Genomic DNA, 24,582 nt, shown 5'->3' with positions numbered 1-24,582 from the left:
CCGAGGTGATGGCTGGCAAGCGTAGCACGCCGAAGGTTCCGTGTTTAAACCCTCCGCACCTGATTTTTTTTTTCCTTTTTTTATACTTTCTTTCTTCAAATGATTGTTTATTTGACTTATCAATAAGTTAATTGATTATAATCATAATTATATAATGAATATTTGTAAAAAAATTCTTGCTTCGTGCTTTCAACATATCCATTTGCTTTTTTTTATTGAAAAATAACTATACAACGAAGTTCAAATTGAAAACATGTTTTATTTCAGCCTTTTTTTTTACATTTTTGAAGCACTGTAACTCAAAAACGCAGGGAAGTAGGACCTTAATTAACTGGACCAAATCGATTTGTATTGATCTGAACTTTCATCCCTATCGATATGAGAGACGAACAAATCATTTACCAAAATGGCACCCAGCTCCCTAGCTATTATTGAAGCACCGATCGTTTCGCCTAGTGACCACGAGTGTTGCTGCGATAGAGGGATGCAGCACGGGATGCAGGATATGTGAGAGAGACGGAAACAGGTTAAACACAGCCTGCATCCCTCTATCGCAGCGACACTCGTGGTCACTAGGCGAAGCGATCGGTGCTTCGATTAAGAGTACATACCTCATCACCGGAGTTTTCAGACCTGTATGTAAGACTGTGATGCGACACACATGCATACATCGAGCAAATTTCTATGTGTGTCAGCACGTGGTCGGAGTCTTGTTTTGCAGCTTCGCTGCAATCGAACCGTGTCAAAAGTTAGATGAGTATAATTTTTTAGAATTTGGTGATTTTATACGGATGAATTCTGAAGTTTTGCAACGAATTCGTTTGGTGAAAATATTGGGAAATAAATTGTAAAATATTTCCCCAAAATCCGAGATTTCTATTTGAATTCTTAATTCTGTCTCAAAGACTTGGAATTTTTCCATCGCGTTAACTTTATAGGTTATTTGTTGGATCGCTGTTAATTGTTGTCCCTGAAGTGTTTAAAATTTTCGTCGAAGAAACCTATAACTCCTATTGCAGCGTAACTTGTGAGTAATAAGTACTAGTAGTCAGAGATACGGGACCCTTCTGAAGCGCCCGAGAAAATCGTTCTTGCGTAACGAAAGCATAACAGGAAGTTGCCGGATAAAAAAGTTTGAGGAAACCGCAAACGACACAAAATTATAAATAACTGTGGCGACTGTGGCCTAGAGATAATCTTTTTCGCATGTTAACTGGCATAACAGATATAAAAATTGTCAACTTAAAACAATTATGGCAGTCTCTCTCTTTGTCATTTATCGATGATCCACAGAGAGAATAATGTTTGTTGGTGGCATTCACAGCACCGTTCATGGCATCGCCCGAAAATCGAACATGGTTTAATTTGATCATGGATCGTGCTAGAAAGATTGCAGTTTTTCTTGCAGAGTAAGCAATTAAGCATAAGGATCTTTCAAAGCTTCGACCCTTCTCGGTACGGGGGCAGCACTGCAGCCTGTTTGACACATGGGTTTGACACCACTAAACAATTCAAACTTTGGCAGAAAAATTCTTCGAATATTGAAGATGAAAAAAAGATAAATCATTTCTAATTCAATTACAAATCAATCAGTCATTATTCCCAATTCGTATTTATTAGTCATTGCTTGAAGTTGGTGATCGATCATCGTCGCCGAGTGTTTTTGTTTATCTCCAATATTCAAAGCATTTTTCTAATTTTTTTTTTGGGAACCGATCTGGAGAGAAACCTTTTTGAGAACCACCCTAATAATATATGATATTTTTATTGAACTATTTTTGAAAAAATTTTTCGCAAATTTTTGTAACCATGGTGTGGCAACAATTTATTTATGATCATAAGTTATGAAAAGGCTATGATCTCTGCAAGAAATGTAGTGGAATAAAAAAATTAACAAGCAATTATCCTGTATACTTCGATACAAACATAAGTGCGTACTTCTGTCCTATTTCAAAATATTGATAGATCTATTAACTATTATAATCCTGTTCCTTCTACAGACCATCGTAAGGCTACGTTATTATACCTAATAATAACACATCTCTATGTAAGCAAATATTACTATGAATGATCAACAAGTTTGTTATTGACTTTTACTTTTGTATTAATCGTGCTGTTGCCATGCATGCGTTAATTAGATGTGAAGTAGTTTTCTGTTCCGGAATACACCACAGAAATACAAGCAAAAAAAATTACTTTATGTCGACTGACAATTTATAACCAGTGTCTTTGCTACCAAATGAGAGTTGTTCTGCACATGTTCTCGTTAAAACGAAATTGCAGCAATTTGTGACCCCATAGGCACCTTCAATGATTTTGCATCTATGTACGCTCCTGACCGAGCAAGTTCCTACATTGGCCACCAGTTGACTCTGCCGTCGTGTAAAAAAAAAATGGCGGCCACTATGATTGCCGCTGAAGAAAGTGCAACGAATAATTTAGCGCCAAGTATGATGTATGCGTTTGAATATTGAATAAGGAGACATCTCCATCGTCGAACGTCGAGGCGCATCGAAAGTTTATCATGTTAGATTTTTAACTCATCCCGAAACGGAATTAGTAACTAAAATTAAGGTCCTCAGGAACAACAGCGCGATATTATCTTCTAATTAGAAAAATTGAGAAAATGCATGCATAATTTATACTTCTCGCCGCTTAGGTACGATAGTGAGAGTTATTTATCAAACTGGACTACGATTACTGCGCAGCAGTTAGATATAGACATACCAACTTCTTATCTGAAGATGTCTCAACGACGTACTTCACTTCAACAATAAAAATCAATAACAAAAGGAATCGTACGGCTGATATACTGCACATTTGCCTACTTATGGACTTGCGCATATCATACCCATATATACCCTCGTTCGATAGATTAAACTCTACATTAAGTCTTGAAAAATAAACACAGCTGGTGTAACGTATAAACGTGTGATGAAGATATATGGTTCCAGATGCGATTTTAAATTTGAATCGCAAATCGATCGCCAATTTTATGAAAATGTCAAAGAATATTTGCCATCATGTAATATCTTCTCTTCAGTTCAAGCGCACCTGATGGCTATATTACTCCATACGCTTATTGTAACTTAGGCGGGAGTTGAACTTTTAAACAATGCCTAATCGATATGAAATTCGATTTCATTGCTAACTCTCGAACATGTATACATTGTATATTATGATGTTGGGAAGCTCGGGTTGCAGCGTATCCACATCGGTATCCACCACGTATGCGCGCGTACAGCACGAACGAGAATTCGGTCAAATATCGTGGGTATTATACACAGTATAATGACCGCGTAAAAGTAGAACTATTTTCATCTGTTTATCGAGCAAGCGGGTAAGGCTTCGTGGGCGAGTCCGGCGCTTCGCACGCTTTGTGCAAAGGTGAATAACCCGTCTAAACCTCTTCGAGTCCCGATCGATGTTGCGTTGATCTGGACATAACATTACCCCATGTTGGTCATACGCGCGTGTAATGTCTCCCTCGCGTTTCCTTGTTCTCCGATAGTTCGTCCCTTGATAATCCGCTTCCATAGCCGTGTAACTATTATTTTCCTTCCGTAAGGTCAAATATTAAAAACAAATGATATTATGAATCAAAATTACTACTGATTTTTTTTATTTTTTCCTTGTAATTATATAGTAAATAAACAGATTCAATATTGTATTTTATAGTATTGGGTCGGGCAAACGTGCATGGTGGATTATTCTCGATTCTGGTACGATGCAGGAGCTTGAATATTACTAAACTATAGCCGTGTTCCTCGGTATAAATTGAAATAGTGCAGTCCAACGAATGCGATTGATTTCTGTATTAGTGTTTTCACGGTAGCATAATATAGATCGCAGTATGGTTTCTATACGTACGCAATCCATAAAAGTCGCGCGCATGCACGTATGGGCTATATGTGAAAAATAAATACGTGGGGATCTGCAATGGGCATGCCGCTTACGGTTTACATCACGCTACGGGTCTTGAAACGCAATTACTGTTCGTGTGCACCGCTGTTTGGAGCAAAAGGGTCACTTGAATGACCACTCAGCCACCACCTACGTTCGCGTCGGAACTAGCATCACTTAAATAATGAACCGTATAAAATAAGAACGTATGTGAGTCTGACTTACCCGAGAGTGAAATTCGTCTCCCTTGCACGAATTGAAAGTGAAATTATGCTATTTGCATTCAAATTTCATCGCATGATTTCAATGCGATTATGCATTCTTATGATGTCAATTTCGCCAAGATTCGATCGCGGCTATGATCCCTAACGTTACATTTTTTTCTCCACTTAATTCGGCAAAATATCATTGCAGGACTCTGCGAATTCGAATTACGCATAAACAAGTTGCAGAGATTACATGCATTTAATAAAATTTCGATAAAGTTCTCTATAGAACGTTGCAAAAAATGTACTGACATATTGTTGTAGTTTAAATTCATTAATTCGTGTAGAATGAAGTATGAGTATAAATAATACTGCAAAGGCGGTGCGTCACATGCATCGCTTGCGGCTTACGCGTGTAATTACCGTTCCTTTCAGTCTCTCTTATCGCTAATTGTGAGGAAAGACCGGCCCGGGCCCCTTGAACGTGCAACCGCGATAATGCTCGTTGTCAGCCGAAATAGCACTGCAAAAGTTAGATAGGCTTGAAATACCACCGTAAAAGTTAGATAGGCTTGAAAAGCACTCCCAGCTGCTTTTGTCTTTGAATAACGCTCAAGCGTTGTACTTATCGTTATATTATATATTGTTACGCACAAATCGCAGGCCGGATAATTATAATGCAAAACAGGTTAGATATCCGTTTTGAAAAAAATGCTACTCGCGAATATTGATGGCCTATTATCTATGTATAAATGTTAATTCGCCTGCGATCAAGTTGACGGTATTTGCATATGATAATTTAGAAGGATTTCAGTAGTGAACATTCTTTTTGTCCCCGATACATCCTTGTAAACAGCTTTGCATAAACGTAAATTATAAAAATATAGACACAAAAATATGGTTACGTTACCAAAAATGGAGGGGAGGGAGATTTACGTAACGTTTTTTGAATTTATTCATACATTGAATGTTTTGATCTGAAATATCTTGCGTAGAATGGGGGGAAAAAGGTTTACGTTTGTTACGTATTTTTTCCGGCGGAGTTGATGATCGTTGCAATCTGTTAAGAAGAGGGAGCTTAAAATCCCGAAATCTTACGTTACGTACCTATATTATTTGAATGGCCTCTTTATTCAATATCAAATCTTCAGATGCGCAATTTGAATAACACTAGTCAGCCAAGGCTAGTATATACATACTTGTGTGGTATGTAATTGTACGGGTGAAAAAGCCCAACATACGACTACGTGAGGAGTGAAAATGAAAATCTAAGGGCTTTGACCAGGTAGAAAATTTGAAAGTTGCCGAGCCCTGGTTCTTGTATTTTTCCCTGCACTATCCTAATGTTGAGCAATTGGAACTCTAAATCTTCGGGATTTTGTATTTCGCATCTCAACGCGTGTGAGCTTTACGCCTTTAGGATTTTCAGTTTTCAAAACATAGACATTCCGAAGATACATTTCTACGATTCCGTTGCTTGAAATTTTTATTTGTCGAAATGTTGGACCCTAACTTGCATAACTTTTACCTGAACCAAGCGTAGCGGAGAAATGCTGTACAAACGAAAAATTGTAGATATATGGGTTGGCGCAGACGGTGACCGTGTGGCTGATCGGAAGAAGCCGTTTCAAGCGACATTCACGGTATACGGTACTTTAGGGTGCAGGCAATAATTTAATAGACTTTGGTCTAGCCCGAGATCGCCCTTCATAGCGGTATGGAAAATTTCTGACATCTTGGTCTAGTCCTGATACGTACGGTCCGGTCAAAAAGCCACCGAGATTAAAATCTGACGAAATAACAGATTCAGAAGTGCATCTGATAAGTTAATCGTGTTGAATTTCGTTGAACGAATAGTCTCTCAAATTCAGAATAAAATGCAAAAATCACGAATTTTCACTACGATATCACAATATTGTTGATGAATTGAAAGACGTCGCATTATTGAATCATTTCCTAAATGATGAAAAGTGCATTACTGCAGTTTGATTAATTGTTATCGTCAATGAATTCTCAGTAAGATATCACTCTGATTGTGAGTCAAACTTCTTATACAACGAAAATGTATATAACTTGTGAAAATTTGTTTTCCCAACATCTACTTGGAGAGATCGATTTTAAAAGCTTGTGGATCGTACTTGAGGTGCCCTTTTTCCGAACCGTGCGGTAAAACTCCTTGGCGCGTGCCGAAAATTGAAGTGTTCTGTTTTAAACACCGCTAGGGCCTTTTTTGTCGCATGCGCACTTTCAAACAATTTAATTTTACGGACTGCGTTATTGAGCGAAGGTTACTTAACCCCAATTAAACGCGTTGTCAGTGACACCTTTGTCGTTGACTGAGGATATACTGATTGTAAGGTATGTACATAGGCTGCGACTCAGGGCTTACTTTGTAATCCCTCCCAGAAATGTCGATTTACAAGTACATATATTGTTTGTCGTTTGTATTAAGTAATGAATAACATAAAAAACTGATGCAATAAAAGTTGATGGGTGATCATACTTCATGGATTTTTTGAAATTTTTCCATTAGTTGGTTCATTTATAACATGAGTTATCCAGTTCTGAAATTAAGATTTCTGTTTTCAAGATGGTTAATATTTTTGTAGCGCTACCCCCCCCTCCCCGCCAAACTACGTACTATGAAGCAGCCCCAAGATTTTATGAAAGTCGGCGCCTATGAATATAAGTACCTATATCTTCGGTCAACGCTTCTTTGCTTCTCATATGAAGCCTTCCTGCACAGGTGTTGGAAAAAATAGCGTGTAATAACACGTACGGATGTGCAATATTTGACTCGTGTGATTACAGCTCTTGCTCGGGTCATTCTGCGTTCATACTAATGCGCGTACGATTGCAGCACTGATGTTCGTGTTAACACTCGCCTTTGCCGCTTACGTCGCAAACTTCACACTCCTCGGAAATCGCCCATTTTCCACATTTGTAACACAATGTATCATTTTACTTGTTATCAACTCCATTGAAAGTCGTGTTTTTATCCATACTATTTTGCTACGTTTGATTAGTTTCGTTCTCGTGTTTGTTATGATCCGTACGTACAGTCGTAGTGTACTGGATTCATTCGAAAACAGCCAGAGAGATACCTCTATCACCGTCTTTAATCGCTTCATTATGATAGCTGGGTTTATTTTTTCGATACTTAATTGACTCCTAGGACTTGAATGTGGTCGTTTCAGTACTCCGCGCATGCGCATTCGCAGGCTCACTCAACCATCATAGAAACGGGTACTTTGTGTACGGAAAACAAGCATGAAAATACGCGTAAAACATGCTCGATGTATGGTATAAAGGAATATTACAGCTCACGCTGTATAAAAAAAACGTAGCACTAGCCTTTGCGGCTCGCAGCAAATTTCACATTGGTCGGAAATCGCCCACCTTATGAACTCGTAACACAATAAGTATACTGCTTAATCGACCGTACCTTATAAGTATTTAATTTTTTCAACTTTGTGATTGCTTAGATAAATTTCCTGTTCAATTGGCTGTCGTAAGTAACAGAAAAAAAAATCAAATACCGAATACGACCATTTTACTCGAAGTTACAATAGAAAATTGGGTCCGGGTCCCAGTATCGGGTGCGGCAGGTATATCCTGAACAAATACGTGTGGTATTCTAAGATTTTCGACATCAGTATCAGACTTACGCCGGTTACTTTACAACAGTCCGTAACTTAGGTATATATTGACTCAGAATACAAGAAATGCATTCCACACTACATGATTTCTCACAGCATGTTCAGATAGAAATGATGAAATGCCTAAAAGATGTCTACATTTTTGACGCGTACCTTAACCGGGATCTCAAAGTTCCTAATTGAAGAAAAATGCGGAACCTGCACATGCTTGAAAAATATCTTACAACTTTGAAATCAGTTTCAAAGAATGTCTCGAACATTTGGTTCTATGACCATGTGGCATAAAATTTTCGAATCTTTCCATGAAGTTTTACCAGAGAAAATCCACTATGTGGTTTCCGTTTTCAGACGCGCGTCATACGGATAGCTGCCGCAAGTACAACGTATGACTAACTTTTTGTAAAAAGTGTCGATCGAAACTATTGTATGTAGTCCCCTTGGATACGACGCCAAATAGCGACAGGTGCGAAGCGAGTTCAACTGGCGTGGGGGAAGAAATAAAGAGTCCACGGGGTGGAAGGGATGTCAAAAGTCGGCTGCAACAGTAGCAATGCTTTTTTAGCGCCACTTTGTGTACACATACGTGTACATCGAGGAGTTTTTTCTTGTGGATAAAATACAAATTCAATACAATACAATTATTGCGAGACTAATAGAAAGTAGTTCCCCGTTCGGAGACAAGCAAATGCGCGCGCAACGGTGTGCTACGACAGACAACAAAAATATCCGTGCGTACTTCATAGCAAACCGAGCCTTCGAGGAGTCGACAGCCTGCCAGACAATTAATTGTTCCAGGCCCTCTGCTAGTAGTAGAAGTGAGGAGTCTATACGCTTTACGTCTTACGTATAATCGATCCCGGTGTCAGTCGAGTATCGTTAGTGCGGCGGAAGTCTCTGTTGTTGATTAACCGGCGAAGTTTGACATAAATTAAACCGTGAAGATGGTGTCCGGTGGTATGACGTGCGTCAAGTACCTGCTATTTCTCTTCAATCTCGTATTCGCCGTAAGTATATTACGCTAATAAATTACAAGAGTATAGTTTTCAGTTCGTGTAATATCTCTTGCGTGTTGTGTATAAGCCGACAGAGACGAGTCAGTGCTAAATAATATACCGAACGGCTTCGACAATGCATCGCAGGGTGGAAAGAAGCTGCATAAAACGTCAATCTTATTGATATTCTTGTTGTTTATTTTTTTCACACATTGACTACCCCGTGTCTTCGGCTCTATTATTCTGTACGTCCGATTTACAGGCGTACGACAATAAACGCGAGCAATGGAAAGGACTTGCAGGCACAGGCGTCCCGTGAATAACCGCAACGATAAGCGTGCACATTATGCCACGATGATACGGATCTAGAAGTTATTTTCAGCCAAGCCTGCTGGAGAATAGGATTGCTTATTTTTAATCACCTAACGGACGTTTATTTCACTTTCAGATAACCGGAATCGTTTTCATTTCGGTCAGCGCCGTTATACTCGGCTTGTATAAGGGGTACAGTAACTTTGTGGATCCGTGGTTCTTCGCCGCTCCCATTCTCATGATTGTCGTTGGAATCATCGTATTCCTAGTATCGTTTTTCGGCTGCTGCGGAGCTGTCAAGGAGAACCACTGCATGATCAAAACGGTATGCTTGACATATGACTGAAATACGATGTTTATACGTATACGTAGGTACGTGTATCGCACCTGAATAACGTACCGACCCCACGCCTGTAACCCCGCAACCTTACCGAGCAGCTCGGCATTTGTTCCGTTTCATCCCCCCCCCTTCTTTGAGAACATCATTTTTCCTATTTTTTTTTTTTTTGTAACCGCAAAATTTTATGAAATTGATATTTGCAATTCAAATTATGACTAAGAACGAAAATTCCCGCTATTGTTTTCAAGACTTTAAACCTTCTAAATTATTTCTTTCCACATATGACTACTGTACTGGATATCCTTGAGAAATAATTTTGGGAATTATACCAATATTTTTCTTCGATAGCTAAGGCCCAGTTCCACAACTTCTTGATTAAACCACGATTATCTAAACTCAGGTTAAAGTTAACCAGAGATTAAATTCAGCTGTGCGTTCCGCATTACATTTTTATTGGCGTTTACGTAAACCTATAACTGATTGTAGATAATTCTGCTTTCCGTATGAACTTGCGCCAGGATTGGCGATTTGGGTCGCGCCATTTTTGTCACGCACACGAAAAATCGGTAGAAGTAAATTTCGCTTGCGTTTAAGTTATAACAAAAATTTTTCAGCATTAGAAAAGTGTAAACGCAGTTTCGGCAATGCATGTAAAGAAAAACTAGATAAATTTACTATTAGTGAAAAATTGAATCTAGTAGCTAAATTACAACTGAAAGAAAATCAGATCATTATCGAAAACAAGAAAACCGATGCGGTGACGTCAAGACAGAAGGAGGAATGCATGAAAAAAATTGTCCAATTGTGAATTCTTCTTCTTTTCCGTATCATTATTTCCCCGCTTGTATATTTCAAAATTAATATATATTTTACGCGCGTCCCGTCAAAAACAAAACTGACGAAATCGGGTTTATGCGGTAAACTCGGTTTGAAGTCAAGTTGTGGAACCGGGCCTAAATAGTAGCATTGTTACGCAAAATATATTCAACTCGATTTATCAACTTCGATGATTACATCTATGGTTTTACTGAATAATAATGTAATCGAAATGTGCAAAGAACAGTATCTAATATGCTTTTATGTTATACGATATGGGTGTTATTAAAAGTAAGAGACTTGTCAAGAAAATTAATGAACCGAAATTAGGCCGAAAAAAGTTCGACTTTGAAACACTGTAATTTTGCATAAATTGCAAATAGAAAGTTGAATCAAAAACTATTTTGCAGCTGAAAATGTTGGTTTTAAGCTCCAATTTCTAGATTTAGTATGTACGCATTTTTTCGCGAGTAATCCCGTCTTTAAGTCACTGATGTTAAATTTCTAAAGTGAACCTTCGACTTCGCGTGTTCAGACGCGATTAAGAGAATTTATAGTAGTTTATCAAGACAGCCACTTTTCGGCTTGAAGTTTTTACTGTGAAATGGTTTTTTTTTTTTTTTTTAATTTTTCAAATTTCAAACAATTTGAAATATTGAGTAGAGCTGAACTTAAACATGTGTAAAACAAAGAGGAAAATTTGTATAAGTCATTCAACTACAGGAACATTTTTCTCAATTTCATTTTACAATTCACGAATTTTATTAGAACTTTTTAATTTTCCTCTGTTATGTCAAAATACTGAAAGTGTAGCATATAAATAGCAAATCCAACTGATATATCTTATCTCACTGTGCCAAATCCCTATGTACTCATAGATTAATAATAATCCTATTCTAGCCTAATCATTTTGTGATTTGTTAGTTCTCTCTTCTATTGCTCTTGATATTTGCACTGGAAATTGGTGCCGGCATCTCTGGATACATGATGCGCAACGAAGTCGGAACGATGCTTGACAATCATCTGAATTCTACCATGTCGGAGTATTTAACTAACAAAGAAGCCAAGAGTTCGTGGGACATCATGCAGCATGACGTACGAAATTTTAAATATAATTTTCACCTCCAGATTACCCGCTCTAACTAAAAACTTAAGAAAACGAATCCTATAAAACGTTTCGTCTGTTCATAAAGTTAATCAAATCCTATGAAATTTTTAAGCAATTGCTTGATTATTGACTGCCATAATTAATTAGAGGCATTATCCCTACAGGAAGCTTTCTATAAGATTCTGCTCTTTTTATTTTACCATTTCTCCTTACACATCTTTTACCGTGAAATGTAGATTTCTCCATACAAGTTAACAAATTCATATTGTTGCGAATTTGCGATTTTCCTTTTATTTACTGGTAGATTTTATTTTATACCAATTTTTATAATCTCTCATGCCAACGAAAAGAAGAAGAAAAGAATTCCAACCATTGAAATCTTGTGTGATTAAAACAGGAAATCGTAGGAATATACAATCTGAGAATTATAAGAATTTTGATTTTTAACAAACTGGCAACTATTTTTGTAAGCATAATTGTGTCTAGGCATAGGTACGTAATTTTTCATCTGCACCATGTTTTTTAATTCTTGGTATTTGCCATCAGTGTGTCAGATACTGACCTATTTGGCGTTTTATTAATACCTAATTGATTTTTACCACTTAAATGATTCAGGCTTTATGTTACAACACTTGGGTGGACTATGACTGTTTTAAAATGTAAAATACATACAAACTACTTGAGCAAGAGCCTCTTTCTCTGTTTCAATCAATATTTTTATCAGTTTGAATTTCCTTTTGCCAAGTCTTGTATAGTCTTTTATTTGCCAAGTCTTTAGTATAGCATCTAGCATATAATATATCAGAAAATCGCTTCTCTTAACGGCGATGCTGGTAATCTACATGGACAGTGATCACCAAGATTTCTGATATGTAGAAAATTATTTTTAACTTGATACTGAAAAGTATCAAAAATGTTTTACGGTGCTTTTTTCCAATTATTCATGATATAAAGTATTCCCATTATGTCTTTTACGTATAGCTATTATGAGCAAATAAACATTGACATATTAGGGTGGCAATAAAGACCGGAACTGTTAAGAAAATTTTTTAGCTTCTGAAAGTTATAAAAATATCAAAGAAGTTCGTCATGGGTCAGGAAATATTTGTAGAAGAAATATGTAAAAATATTATTGACCCACATAGTCTGCGTAAGTTTCTATCACAGTTAGTGTCGTCAAGGCGACTGTTTCTTTTTGTAACGTATCAGTATAGGCATAAGAAGAAGAATAAACGAACGGTAATCTTATAAAATCTTTGTTAAAAAGCTTAAACATATGTTTTTCAATACACTCCAAAATTCTATTATTTCACAATTGACTTATGGTTAAAAAAAAGTCTGAGCTTTTTTCTAAACTGATATCAAAGAAGCTTGTTATTTGTAGTTAGTCTTGAAGATTAGCGTAACCTTGAATTATCCCTTTTACTTGTCACTTTGGCAACAAAGAATTTCATGAAAAAGAAACTTCTTGGAAAAATTATTCAGTTTAGATTGAATTTATTGTAGAATCTCATAGAATATTCAAACCAATGGCAACGGTCAAAGTTACACCTGCTGTGTTAGGAGTTGAGAGAAAATAATTGTTGTACTCAAGGTGAGAGTGCCATAAGACTAGTTGATTCGGTGACTGCATTTGATAGAACTCTATCAACGAGCTATAGATGGTAGGTTTTTATTATCACCTATAATTTCCAGTCGCCAGTCATTCTGGTCTACGTGCACGGCTTGGGTGAAAGGAAAACTATTGCATAAGACAAACTGTATGGATCAATTTACCAGATGTTGATTCACGTTTTAACTATACCATTCATATCGCTACGTACTTCTCATCATCTTTATGCCCGAACCAAAACATTATGAAATAATGTACAATGATCGAGATGTGCAAAATTATTGCTTACACAGAGATCTGGAATAATCACTCAATTGATGAGATACGTGGATTCCGAGTAAGTTGAAAAGCTATGCTCGGACTACAACATTGAGAAATATAAAAAGATACTTTTAGTATTGATGATGAAGTTGGCAGATTGTTCCATTTGTCATAAATGTCAAGGCCTGTGATAGGTGTAAAAAAAACAACAACATTGAACAGCAATTTACTTGACGTACTTAAATAATTGAATGATCTTGTTATTTAGAATAACCATTTTGATGCAATATCAATGCGAACTAAATGACCAGTGAAGCGTTTTGCACCAAAAAAGTAACTTTTAATATCAATTTTAACTAGTCTTGCTTGTGGACATAGCTGATCTACGAAAAAACGAGAGCCCGCCCCAGATACTAAATAAAACAATTTATCTATTTTTTCATGAAGGAGAAAAGTTCTGTTTCATATAAAATTCCCCATAAGCATACAAGTGTTTGTCTGCAGTCCCGATAAGTAAATTCCGATATACTGAGAACTGTAGAAACCGAAATTGGAAATTACTTCAAATCAATAGCTTAGTTCATGCGAGAACCCGGAGGTTTAGTAAGAACAAAATGATGAAGTCCAGTATCAATACTTCTATCCTCACGAAATTGTTGTCCTCTTTTCAAGAGCAGTTGTAAATTGAGTCAGGCTTTGATTGGTCCGTTTTCTAAATTAATTTTTTGTTTTAGTTGGACTGCTGCGGTATGGATGGCCCAAAGGACTGGGAGAAGGTATTTAAAACCACCGATTTACCAGAGACATGCTGCACCGAACTTGATATGGATAAGAAATGTGATGAAAACTTAATTGAGATTCGTCACGAGGGCTGTAGTATGAAATTACAAAACGCAATTGAAGATAATGCTGTGATCATCGGTGGTGTGGGTATTGGAATTGCTCTGGTTCAAGTAAGTCTATAATGTTTCAAAATTATCTGTATCTTCCTTTTCTTCAATATTTTCATGTTAGAACTCAGTGTAATGCATCTGTAGATCTAGTAGGTGACTGAACGTATTTTATTCTTTGTTCCAGCTGATCGGAGTAATCTTTGCGTGCTGCTTGGCTCGCTCCATCCGGCGCGAGTATGAGACTGTGTAAGCGTTTACAGATATGAATTTTCACTGTATTCTGCCTACCATGCACTTTCTACAAATTCTGTTCTGTCACACTGTCTACACCGTGTTCGTATCTGTAAGATTGATTGCCATTTGATATGTATAGTTACTTGTCAGATGAGTTTTGCACAATTTCTCACAAACATAACAGTTTTTTTTTAAATCGAAAATTCTTATTTTCCTACTCATGTCTTAATTTTAATTTTAATTTGTATAGCATACGCAAAGCTGAAGTATAATTTTTTCATCAAAAGATAGGGTAGTCTTTTATACTGTTTGTAGAAATTCTAAGGTCAATTATTTAATTTAATTCCTCTCGTAACATATTCTGCATATTATTTGCGTTAAATTTCGGATGATTTTTTTTCTGTTTCAAATTGGTCCATGTCATTTATCGCGACTAGTTGAGATATTTTACATGCAACGCTTAAATGGATTACCTAATAAATGTTGTGTCACGCCGTTAAGGTTGAGACGTGTTTAACTCCCATAAAAATAGTTATCTATTACCAATTTCTACCATCTTAGGCCGCAGTAAAATATTTACGACTGCATTTTGCAAATTACTTTTTGGATGTTGGGATTACGTGTTACCGTAAAAATTTGCGTAGGACATGAAAGATAATAAAGCTACGCTAGAACATTGATATGTATCTTATCCACCGTTTTACAATGATAAGTATCTTGTCGCGCGGTGTAAGTCCAAAATATACAATTTAAAGGGAAACTGTGATCTAAAATTATATTGAACGTTGTAGCATGTGCTGTATTTTTCTCTTGACCAATTTCATTACAAAAAATTCTTCTAAAAAATGTCAAATTAACATGCAACCGATATAGTGTAAACATATAATATATATATTAAAAAATAATTTTATTAGCAAAATAATGAAAATGCAGACTAATTATTTGAATCTGTATTACAGTACACTGACAACATATAGTATATACTACTACCTATGCTATATATATATATAATATGGAAACGCTACGTGAAGTCTAAAGTTTAAATAATAATAATAATAATAATAATACTGATATTAATAAGATTAAACTACATATTTATATAACATTAAGATGATATTCTATTGTTTTCTACATTGTAAAGTCTACGTAGTGTTGAAAGAGAATAATAATAAATATAAAAAGATGGTACCGATGTGCTACAAATAACGTGGAGTTATCTAACAGTCTCTCAATAACTATTGAGGTTTTTGAATCATTCTCACGTTAATGGCGAATCTTGGCTATGAAATATGTTGATAATTATGTTACGTTAAATGAATAACTTAGGGTTCTCCGAAAACTTTGGTCTCGAGTGAAATGTTTTAGGGAATACTTGGGTAGATTTTTCAGCTATAGTGTGTGTCGCTTATTCGTTGTTCAGTGCACTTTTATGTGTCGTTTCATCTTTAAAACGAAATATATATGAAGTTTCATTTTTTAACCAGCAAAAAAACTTCAAATGATACCATAACATTTTTAATTACAGTGAAACCACAGCACACTGATCCGCCACCACTTAGGAGGCACATTTCATTATATTGTTCATCATACATTGTTGGCTGGTTATTCATACGGTTCATTACGATTGTAGTTTTCTTGTGCTTACGAACGTGTAACAAAAGAGGAATAGTGGAGCATTAAACGGAGTGCAAAAAATAATCAGAGACAACAATATTCCAGAAATCAGTAGAAGATAAAAATGCCGAGCTCCTGCCTTACAAATGTTTCATATGTTACTCTTACGGATGTACACAAGTATACGGAGTATTACCGTACATGAGTCTTTTGCCTCTCTGCAACGTTGAATGTGGAATGATTATGGTAAAATACCATTATTCCTCTTTATACTCTTTATCTATCATACTCACGAGTAAAAAATATGTAACGGCTATCAGTGCGATTTCTTCCATAATTGGATATTAAATTGTCGGCTTGAATTATTGCCGTAAAATAAGTTTAAAGTTCTTACAGCTTGAATAATATTTTCAATGTGACTAAACCTCGATAAATTTACAATGCCGTAGTTAATTGACTGACAACGAGTATACTTTATTGCAAATTTAATGTCAGATATGAAACAAGCAAAAAATGGTAATTTAAGGAAAGAGCATACAACGTCCACACAACTTGCGCGATAGTGTGATATGTATAAGTATACATGAGTAATTTTGTATTTTACTACATCTGTATATGTAGTTTGATATAAATAAAAAAAAATAAATAAATACGGCAGAAAATACAAGTAAAATCTTTGCCAAAATGTTATGTGAATCATTGCTGCAAGAAACATTGATGATATCGATATAAAAAAATTCAGTACTTGTAGGTACTCGGATTTGTGGCGCATGTATATACAGTACATACATACCGCATGTAAAAGAAATGGAACGGTATGATGCATATGGTAACATCACTCTTGTCAATAATTCAGTATCTGTGTCAGTGAACTCTCCTCATATATTGATTCTCTTTGTTTCCTTAGATAGGTTGGCACTGGCTACTTGTTCTCGAACTAGAAGTAGCGAGTTGTAATTAAAATCTTGAACCCCCTTTTCCACATATTTCAAAGTAATCATTTGATGTTTCATTCTCCAATTTAATTATGAAACCTATGCAGTACATGCAATTTTCACAGTAACGGAACAATTTTAGTAATTACATGCACTAAAGTCATAGTAACGTAGTACGGGAAAGAATTGAATTTCGATCAATATATGCGTAATATTACCGTGCCATCTGTAAATTCGTTGAACCATAAACTTAAAAGAGACTCAAAGTTGCAATTCATGGTCTTATTTCTTTATATTAGTATAACGCTTCATATCCTAGTTTTATTTACGTCATTTTATGTTACTAAAGCTAAAGAAAATAACAACTAACGTTACTGATCTAAGTCATTAAGAATTTAGAAAGGTTGACAATTATTGAAGCAGACTACGGATGTTCGATTTTTCCTCGATTGCCTAAACAGTAAAAATTAGTGAATGTTTCATTCGACTGTAATGGAAGCATACCCTGATTTATTGAGAGATAAATTTCGATATCACAATGAGATACATACTTTTGGTCTTTGAATGAAATTTATTGGGGATAATTATATGGAACAATTGTGTAAAACATTAATTACTCGAACATCCGATTAAGCCATGATAAACACTGATTTTTACTTTCGTCAAAATTAAAATTTCATCCTTCGTCAACACATAAGCAGTAAAATAATCTGTTCACACATCATAGTGAAAGTAGTCAGTCATGTGTATGAAGTGATACATATGTTGCAAGAGAAGAATTACAATATAAATCTAAATATAGTATATGTTAGAATAGTTTCTTGAGAGTTTTTTAGTCATGGGTACAATATGGTACACATAATTTCGCTTATTTAAGATTGTTTACAGCACTATAGCTCTAAGTTTCCTCCTTTAAAATTTGTATTACCTATTAATTAAATCATGATCGCTTCATCAATGATCTAGATCCATCCCCGGTGCACGTGTATCAGAACGACATTTACAATCAGACTTCAGATGAGACTGACAATTATTACGATAATCAGTATTAACAACTTAAAATATTTTTCCATGCGAGATATTGTATACATAAATTTATACGACATAAAATTTTGATCGCTCGTGGTAAATTCCGAAGAAAAAAAATAAAAATTATAAAAAATAACGAAGGAAGGAAAATGTTCTCTATCCATTGAAATTATTACTCAGTGTACACATTGAATGTAATATTTTGTTTACTCGTACTTTATAACTTTTTGGCTACTCATTTATAAGGATCTAATACTGTCTATCCTTAGCACATATTTGTCTAGCTATTATAACTCATTAAAATAAATAAACTATAATTACGTATTCGTTTATTTCAAACCTGTTTTTAATGTCTACTTTTGAAATATTTGATTTTACTGGTTTACCATTTTCTTATAATTGTACGAAGATGTAACAAAAAATCAGAGACCACTGGTTATGGAAAGAAATAAGTGACACGATTATGTATAATGTAGTTTATTTAATCTTGATATCAATGCCACTAACTAGCAGACTAACATTTACCATATTGAATATTAAACGAAACTTGAACGTTTCTTCTACACAGAGTCATTCAGAATAGGAAGTTGCAGTAATTGCACTTAGTACCACAGCCCACATTTGTATTTAAAATGTCCACATAATAGTTTTACGCGTGAAATAACTCTGTAACAATTTTCCACAACTTCCATTACTGCATCGCTCGTGAAATCATAATAATGATAATGTTCAATAATAATTATATAAATGATAATGATGAGGGAATCTTCAATGCACAAGGAAATCAGAGAGATTCACATTAATTACGAAATCAATAAATAATTATTAAATTGAGAGATCTCTGACAGTTGATAATTTCGAATTAGCTTATATAGAAATACATATATTTAAAAAATACAATTTAAAAAAAAAAAAAACCAAGGAATGAACAAAAGTTTCATTTATACTTTTTTAAATTGAAGACTAATTTCTCTCACCTAAAACTGCTAATTTTTGGCTGAACACATTTAATAGTAATGGCTGCCGTTGCAGATACTACAACAATTAATTAATCATAACTATTACTCTTCTGATTTTAAGCTTATAACTTCATCCCATTGTTTCACGCATTAAATCGATACCTAATATACTTTTTTAAATGAAAATGTAATAAACAAAAACATTATTTTAGCCAGACACATTGACTAATCTTCAACGATGACTCTACCCGCAGCTGGATAAAAATTCAGGTCAAAGTTACAATGATATTGATTATACTAACTTGAATATACAGGAAATAATATTTATTTACAATTACAATGATTTTAGCAAGTGGCCCCAAACACTTGAACGGTTTACGAATATCACTGTTAACTACGCGATGAAGACGACACTGCGTTACACTGATGACATACAACTCATATGAATTCAGGCAGGCAGTTTTTTTTTTTTTTTTCTTAGATAAAGTAATTTTTGTAAAATCAATGTCTTTACACAACGATTAATAATACCAATTAAGTGATGAGTGATGGAAAAATCTAAAATTACCTTAATAATTAAAAAATATGATGATAATATTAAAGTTGAGCGTATACAAAAATATTGGATGGGTGGTGGCGAAAGGTATGATCATCGGGGTGTGAGAGAGTTGGGCCTCTATATTCGCATCTTAATATCTAAGTACCTAGGTATTTACTTACATTTTATCATTTAATATTATTATAGTTCGTGACCTCTCCTATCCTAAAAGTATCAGTATAATCGGACAGTATTGTTCGTTTGCCAATACGATCAATTTAAATACTAGCTTGTCATAGTTTGGGTTGAAATTCTCCAAGCTCATGCCGATTCATAGTTTAATCACACATACACTCGATCACTCTTATTACTTCGTTTGTTCGTTCATTTTCACACTCATTCGTCTTAGGCACATGACATACTCAATTCAACATAAAAGCACAACACATTTACGCCGATAGCTGTTCTCAAGTTTGTACACCTCAGCTGTTGTTCAAAGCTGCCCCGATTAAGCAGTTCTAGTTAAAACATTTTAAGGATTACATCAGCCAGGTAACAACGAGAGCTCACAGCTGGTGATACATTGGCATGAGGCTAATAGGAGACAAATTCAAGAGTTGAATAAATGTTCATGTGGCGTAGCGCTTGGTCCAGAGTCGTGCTATACGATCGTGTTCTTCCCTGTTTTGCAGATATTGCGTTGCTATACTACCGACCAAGGGATCAGCTGAAATTTATCACATCACACATTATTATCACCTTTCTAACAGCGTTAAAGTAAACTTGAATAATTTTCACCGAAAAAATCGGAAATTGTTGGCATAAATTCAACACAGATGAAATGCACTTATCTCATCAAACAAAGCACCGAAAAAAAATTAAAATTCAAAAAGGAATGTGACTTATTTGTTGATTCAGTCTGAATTGACTTTAGCAAACATTTTTTCCAGGTAAGCGAAATTTGGAATGTGTAAAATTCAATTGCGAGAAGTGACTGTAATCCCCGTACACATTTATTGCTCAGTCTTTTGTTCGTCCGAAGTAAACGCGATAGACGATAACTAAGTGAAAAACGAGGCAACACACCTGGATTGCAGTCTGTGAGGAGGGAACAGATGGAGAGTAGAACCTTAGAAATGGTGAGGGCAGGCGACCAGTTGTCCTTCAGAATATCCAGGCATATTACTCCTTGGCTATTTATATTACAGTGATAAATGCGTGTTCGAAACGTGACCTGAAAATATACAATAAATTCAAGATACCCACGCAATAACAGTCGTAATACGTATGCATATTGTTCCATTAGTTGCATCTACATCTATGACTTCATATGTATGGAAGTTTATGAATCATGATTTTTTCGTGCGCGCCTTGATGAGCAGTTTTCACATAAAAAGTGTGGAAATGGTATGTTAGCCACAGAATGTTACTATGAATTTATTTGAAAAACAGTTTATAATAGCAGCAGTAATAAAAGAGGTTTTCTGTACAAAAAGTGCAAAGTTCCTCTGTATGTAGTTCTCTAAAAATCTGATACATAAATTTTATCTGAAACTATGAACAACTGAATTTCTCATACACTTTTCTTAGTGTTTCAATTCGTATTCATTATGAGTTATAATACTGGAAATTTTGTACTAATTTTCAGCTACCACTGAGATGATTGCAATCTTTTGCATACCTTAGGAGGTTTGAAGGGATATTCGGGAGAAAAGTGAATATCCAGAAAAAATACTCCTCCTTCGTAGACTGAACCAGGTGGTCCTAATATAGTGGATACCCATTCGTACAAGTTGTCTCCCTTAGGCCCGGCACTGTGGAGAAACACAGAGTTGTGTAAAAATCACATCTTACAAATAGTTAGAAGCTCATATGTTCATTAATTTGTTAAGAAAAAATGTATTTCACCCATACATAGTTACTATTAATGAGATTACATTAAAAAAAACTCTGATTCTAGTCTTTCAATTAAGAGTTTTGTGAAGAAGATGAGGAAGATAATTTTTAAAATGCAATTTTTATCAAATAATTCAATGAAATAGTTTTTAGAATTCCAACATTTCTACTATTTGGAAGAATAGAAAAAAAATCGGCCCAAGTGCAGAAAATATATTCAAAAAGAATAGATGGCCCCAATTTTTGAACATATTATTCATACAGACTAATTATTACATATACTACAAACCTGCAATTAGGTGGAGGATCCAAAGTGATTTCAGCTAGTTCCTTTTGTATCCTGAAACATGGATTAAAATTGTAAGTTTTGCACCCAAATAATTAGCAAACAACGGATTTATTCATCAGAAAATATGAGAAATCATTATTCTCTACACGATCAATACCTTTTCGCAGAAGTTCCTAGTGCCTTAGACATTTTTGGATTCGGTTTTGCCTCCTTGTTTTCTGGTTTATTATCTGCCAGAGACGAACCACGGCCTCGTCCTGTGCCACTTGATCCAGCCCCGGATGACATACTTGAACGAAACATAAACATATAAAATAATATTCACATCAATCAATAGATGTAGCACATGAAATATATACGTAGCAGGTACTGATTGAACAGTTAATTTTTGTTGAACTTAATTAGCACTTGATTACTCTTCACTTGCCTACCATCTTCTGATGATTAGTTCGATGAAATATGTCACAGAGTAATAGCATGACGAAGAATAAGATCTTTCTCCAATTATCATACGCCAGGATTGAACATTGGAAATAACAAACGTAGGAAGCTACTTAGACTATAAAAAGTAATAATGTAAACGGTGAATGATGTACGATAAACACTCAATATTAAGCTTGACAATGTGATAAAAGTTACATTACAAGTATAAATTGAGAGTGGCCTCAATATCTAATTTATACAATACTTTATTTGTGATTAAATATATGTAAAAATTTATTAATTATTATTATTATTTTTATTATAACAATAAATCTAGAATTATCGATATGTGAACCAGCTTAAGAAAATCAGTTTCTACTTAAAAACAAACGATTGTGTCCATTTTTTTTATAAGGAGTGACGAACAGCTTCCTAACAAAAATGAAAAGTTTCGAAATAAGTGTCCAATTGAATTAGTTCGTAGTACTATTGGATCGGCTGGATTTTTATTCTTCATTTGAGAAGTCTGACAGACGAAGTTCAATCAAAGTAATCTAAATACAATACCATCATTTTATATTCCACAGAAATGTAACATTGAATTCATTTTAATCGATCGAGAATGAGATCGCTCGTGGAAATAAAGCCTCACCAATTAAGTGCGATTACAATATCAAAGTATTGCTACAAGCAAAAAAATTAAAACAAGATTAAAACGTTTTTTCAGAAAAATTAGACAAAGTTTCTAGAGAAAATGGGTGAAATTTCCAATATTGCTGGGTACATTAGTCCTACAGCGATTCAATAGAGCTTCAGGAATATACCGATGGTAGATTCTTTTAAAAATAAAGGAAATAATGTACATACTATATACAATTCATGACTAATTCTAAAGCAGGTGCCAAACATGTTGTATGTCATTGATAAAAGTGTTGCAGGTCGTTAATTGTTTGACAAGTATTCGGATAACCTGTGCTTGCCGTTGCCTTGATACATATCAAGTATCAAGAAGCGTGTATTACGACCGCGGAGCGAATTGTGCAAACAACTGTTTTGAGACGTAACGATGCAAATTTAGCACATGGAAATATAGAGCACCTGTACTTGCTAATGCGATATATAGAATGCAATGCGTAAGGAAAAAGAATGTATATAAACAGCAAAAACGATGTACGAAAGTTGGGAAGACTTACATGATCTTTGGATTCTAACCACAAACTAGGAGCTAATAGCGGCATGTAAATTGTGACGGCAGTTTTGAATCAGAATTATGTGAATGAAATGTTCGCTTGTTCCCTGTATTGAGAGCTAAGTAAATAAAAAGTAACAAAACGGATCAAGGTGGAATGATGAGTGGCAGATTAGCGAACTATACATACGTTGAGAAAATTAAAAGCCGAATAAGAAAATTGTGAGAGCAATGTAAAAAAAAAAAAAAAAACATCAAATATCAATGGGACGAGGTATCCGTAGGTATCGTGAAATTACGTGCGTGTGTGTGTCTGCTTGGAAATATTTTATTCGAGCCCATGCTAGGTATGTACGTATGTATCTACGTCTAGGAGATGAGCTCACGAATTTGCGGTGCTGTTCGTCCGGTGATCGAAAACGTCTGCAGATTGTAGATATCGTAGATATGGCAAAATGCAAAGTAAACGGACAACACTGATTGCGAGCGGGCGATCGAGCACGTTGACATGAGAAACGACAAGCCAACTAGATAGATAAGTTAGCGAAAGGGAATTAAGGCAGGAGCGAATTTGTGCATGTATTACCTAAACGCACTCACACAGTGCAGACTTGTTTTCAGTTGCAGTTAGTCTGAAAAAATGATACATAAAATGAAGAATGAAGAGTAGGAGAAAAAAGATAAATTACAAAAACCACTGAACAGAGAATCGAGACATAGAGCGAAAAAGAGGTGACTGTGTTTTTAACCGCGGTGTCAAACGCGAGGGAACCTGTGACCAGTAGCCACGGGGAGACAATCACATTGGAATATGTAATAAGTATGTACCTTGTGTATGAAACGCGTAGGACGGCGTGTTTGCAAACAAGCAAATAGCGGCGGTCGGAACTGGCGGCTGATCGCCGGTATGCTTGCCGGGTGTCGAGGTAAACGTTAAACACAACGGCGAGAGCTCGCCGGATTTGGATAATGGAGGTGCTGCACCGCCGCGACGTGCAGCTCGGGTCTTCAGACTCCTCTGGCTGAGGCCTTGGAGGCCGCCCCAATAACCCGACTGCGAACCCAACGCGGCGTCCTGAACCTTTATTAATCACCGATTTAATTCACGCTCTCATTTGCTCACTGCCATAAGACACCACGAGCCTAAAACATACGCCGATACCCTCCTTTACCCCGTTTTTGCTAATGGACTATTTTTTATTTTCATCGGAAGCTCCGCTGCTGCTGCTGGCTGTTGCTGTAACCAACCAAAGAAAACACAAGCGCACAAAGGGAAGAATTTGAATCGCCCTCTCCTGACTGACCCCCGGAAGACTGCTGCTGCCCAGATGTTCTCAACCAAACGGCTTATTGTCGTTTACACGCGGCTTGATG

The 24,582-nt window shown here is 35.6% G+C and overlaps 2 protein-coding genes across 8 annotated transcripts; one reads left to right on the top strand and one right to left on the bottom strand.

Moving 5' to 3' along the window:
* Positions 1-8,305: 8,305 nt before the first annotated feature.
* On the top strand, positions 8,306-20,380 carry LOC124304802 (CD63 antigen-like). 2 transcript variants are annotated; one of them, XM_046763476.1, is made up of 6 exons: positions 8,306-8,772; positions 9,209-9,397; positions 11,153-11,323; positions 13,944-14,162; positions 14,287-14,348; positions 20,362-20,380. In XM_046763476.1, exons 1-6 carry the CDS (start codon positions 8,710-8,712, stop codon positions 20,363-20,365), a joined length of 708 nt encoding a protein of 235 aa, XP_046619432.1. In that variant the 5' UTR covers positions 8,306-8,709; the 3' UTR covers positions 20,366-20,380. The 2 variants fall into 2 exon arrangements, with proteins under 2 accessions (XP_046619432.1, XP_046619431.1); XM_046763475.1 differs by lacking the exon at positions 20,362-20,380 and adding an exon at positions 15,862-18,816.
* On the bottom strand, positions 19,181-24,432 carry LOC124304804 (ubiquitin-conjugating enzyme E2-24 kDa). 6 transcript variants are annotated; one of them, XM_046763483.1, is made up of 7 exons: positions 24,037-24,432; positions 23,795-23,840; positions 21,754-21,885; positions 21,597-21,647; positions 21,093-21,225; positions 20,498-20,645; positions 19,181-20,138 (listed from the first exon to the last, which is right to left on the bottom strand). In XM_046763483.1, exons 3-7 carry the CDS (start codon positions 21,882-21,884, stop codon positions 20,041-20,043), a joined length of 561 nt encoding a protein of 186 aa, XP_046619439.1. In that variant the 5' UTR covers position 21,885; positions 23,795-23,840; positions 24,037-24,432; the 3' UTR covers positions 19,181-20,040. The 6 variants fall into 6 exon arrangements, with proteins under 6 accessions (XP_046619439.1, XP_046619435.1, XP_046619438.1 ...); XM_046763479.1 differs by lacking the exon at positions 23,795-23,840; XM_046763482.1 differs by lacking the exons at positions 23,795-23,840; positions 24,037-24,432 and adding an exon at positions 23,595-23,750.
* Between the last annotated feature and the right edge of the window lie 150 nt (positions 24,433-24,582).

Source organism: Neodiprion virginianus, chromosome 5 (assembly GCF_021901495.1).
Source record: "Neodiprion virginianus isolate iyNeoVirg1 chromosome 5, iyNeoVirg1.1, whole genome shotgun sequence".
In the NCBI taxonomy this organism is placed as follows: domain Eukaryota; kingdom Metazoa; phylum Arthropoda; class Insecta; order Hymenoptera; family Diprionidae; genus Neodiprion; species Neodiprion virginianus.
Note: the sequence above shows the minus strand (reverse complement) of the source record. Positions and strands in the feature narration are given on the sequence as shown.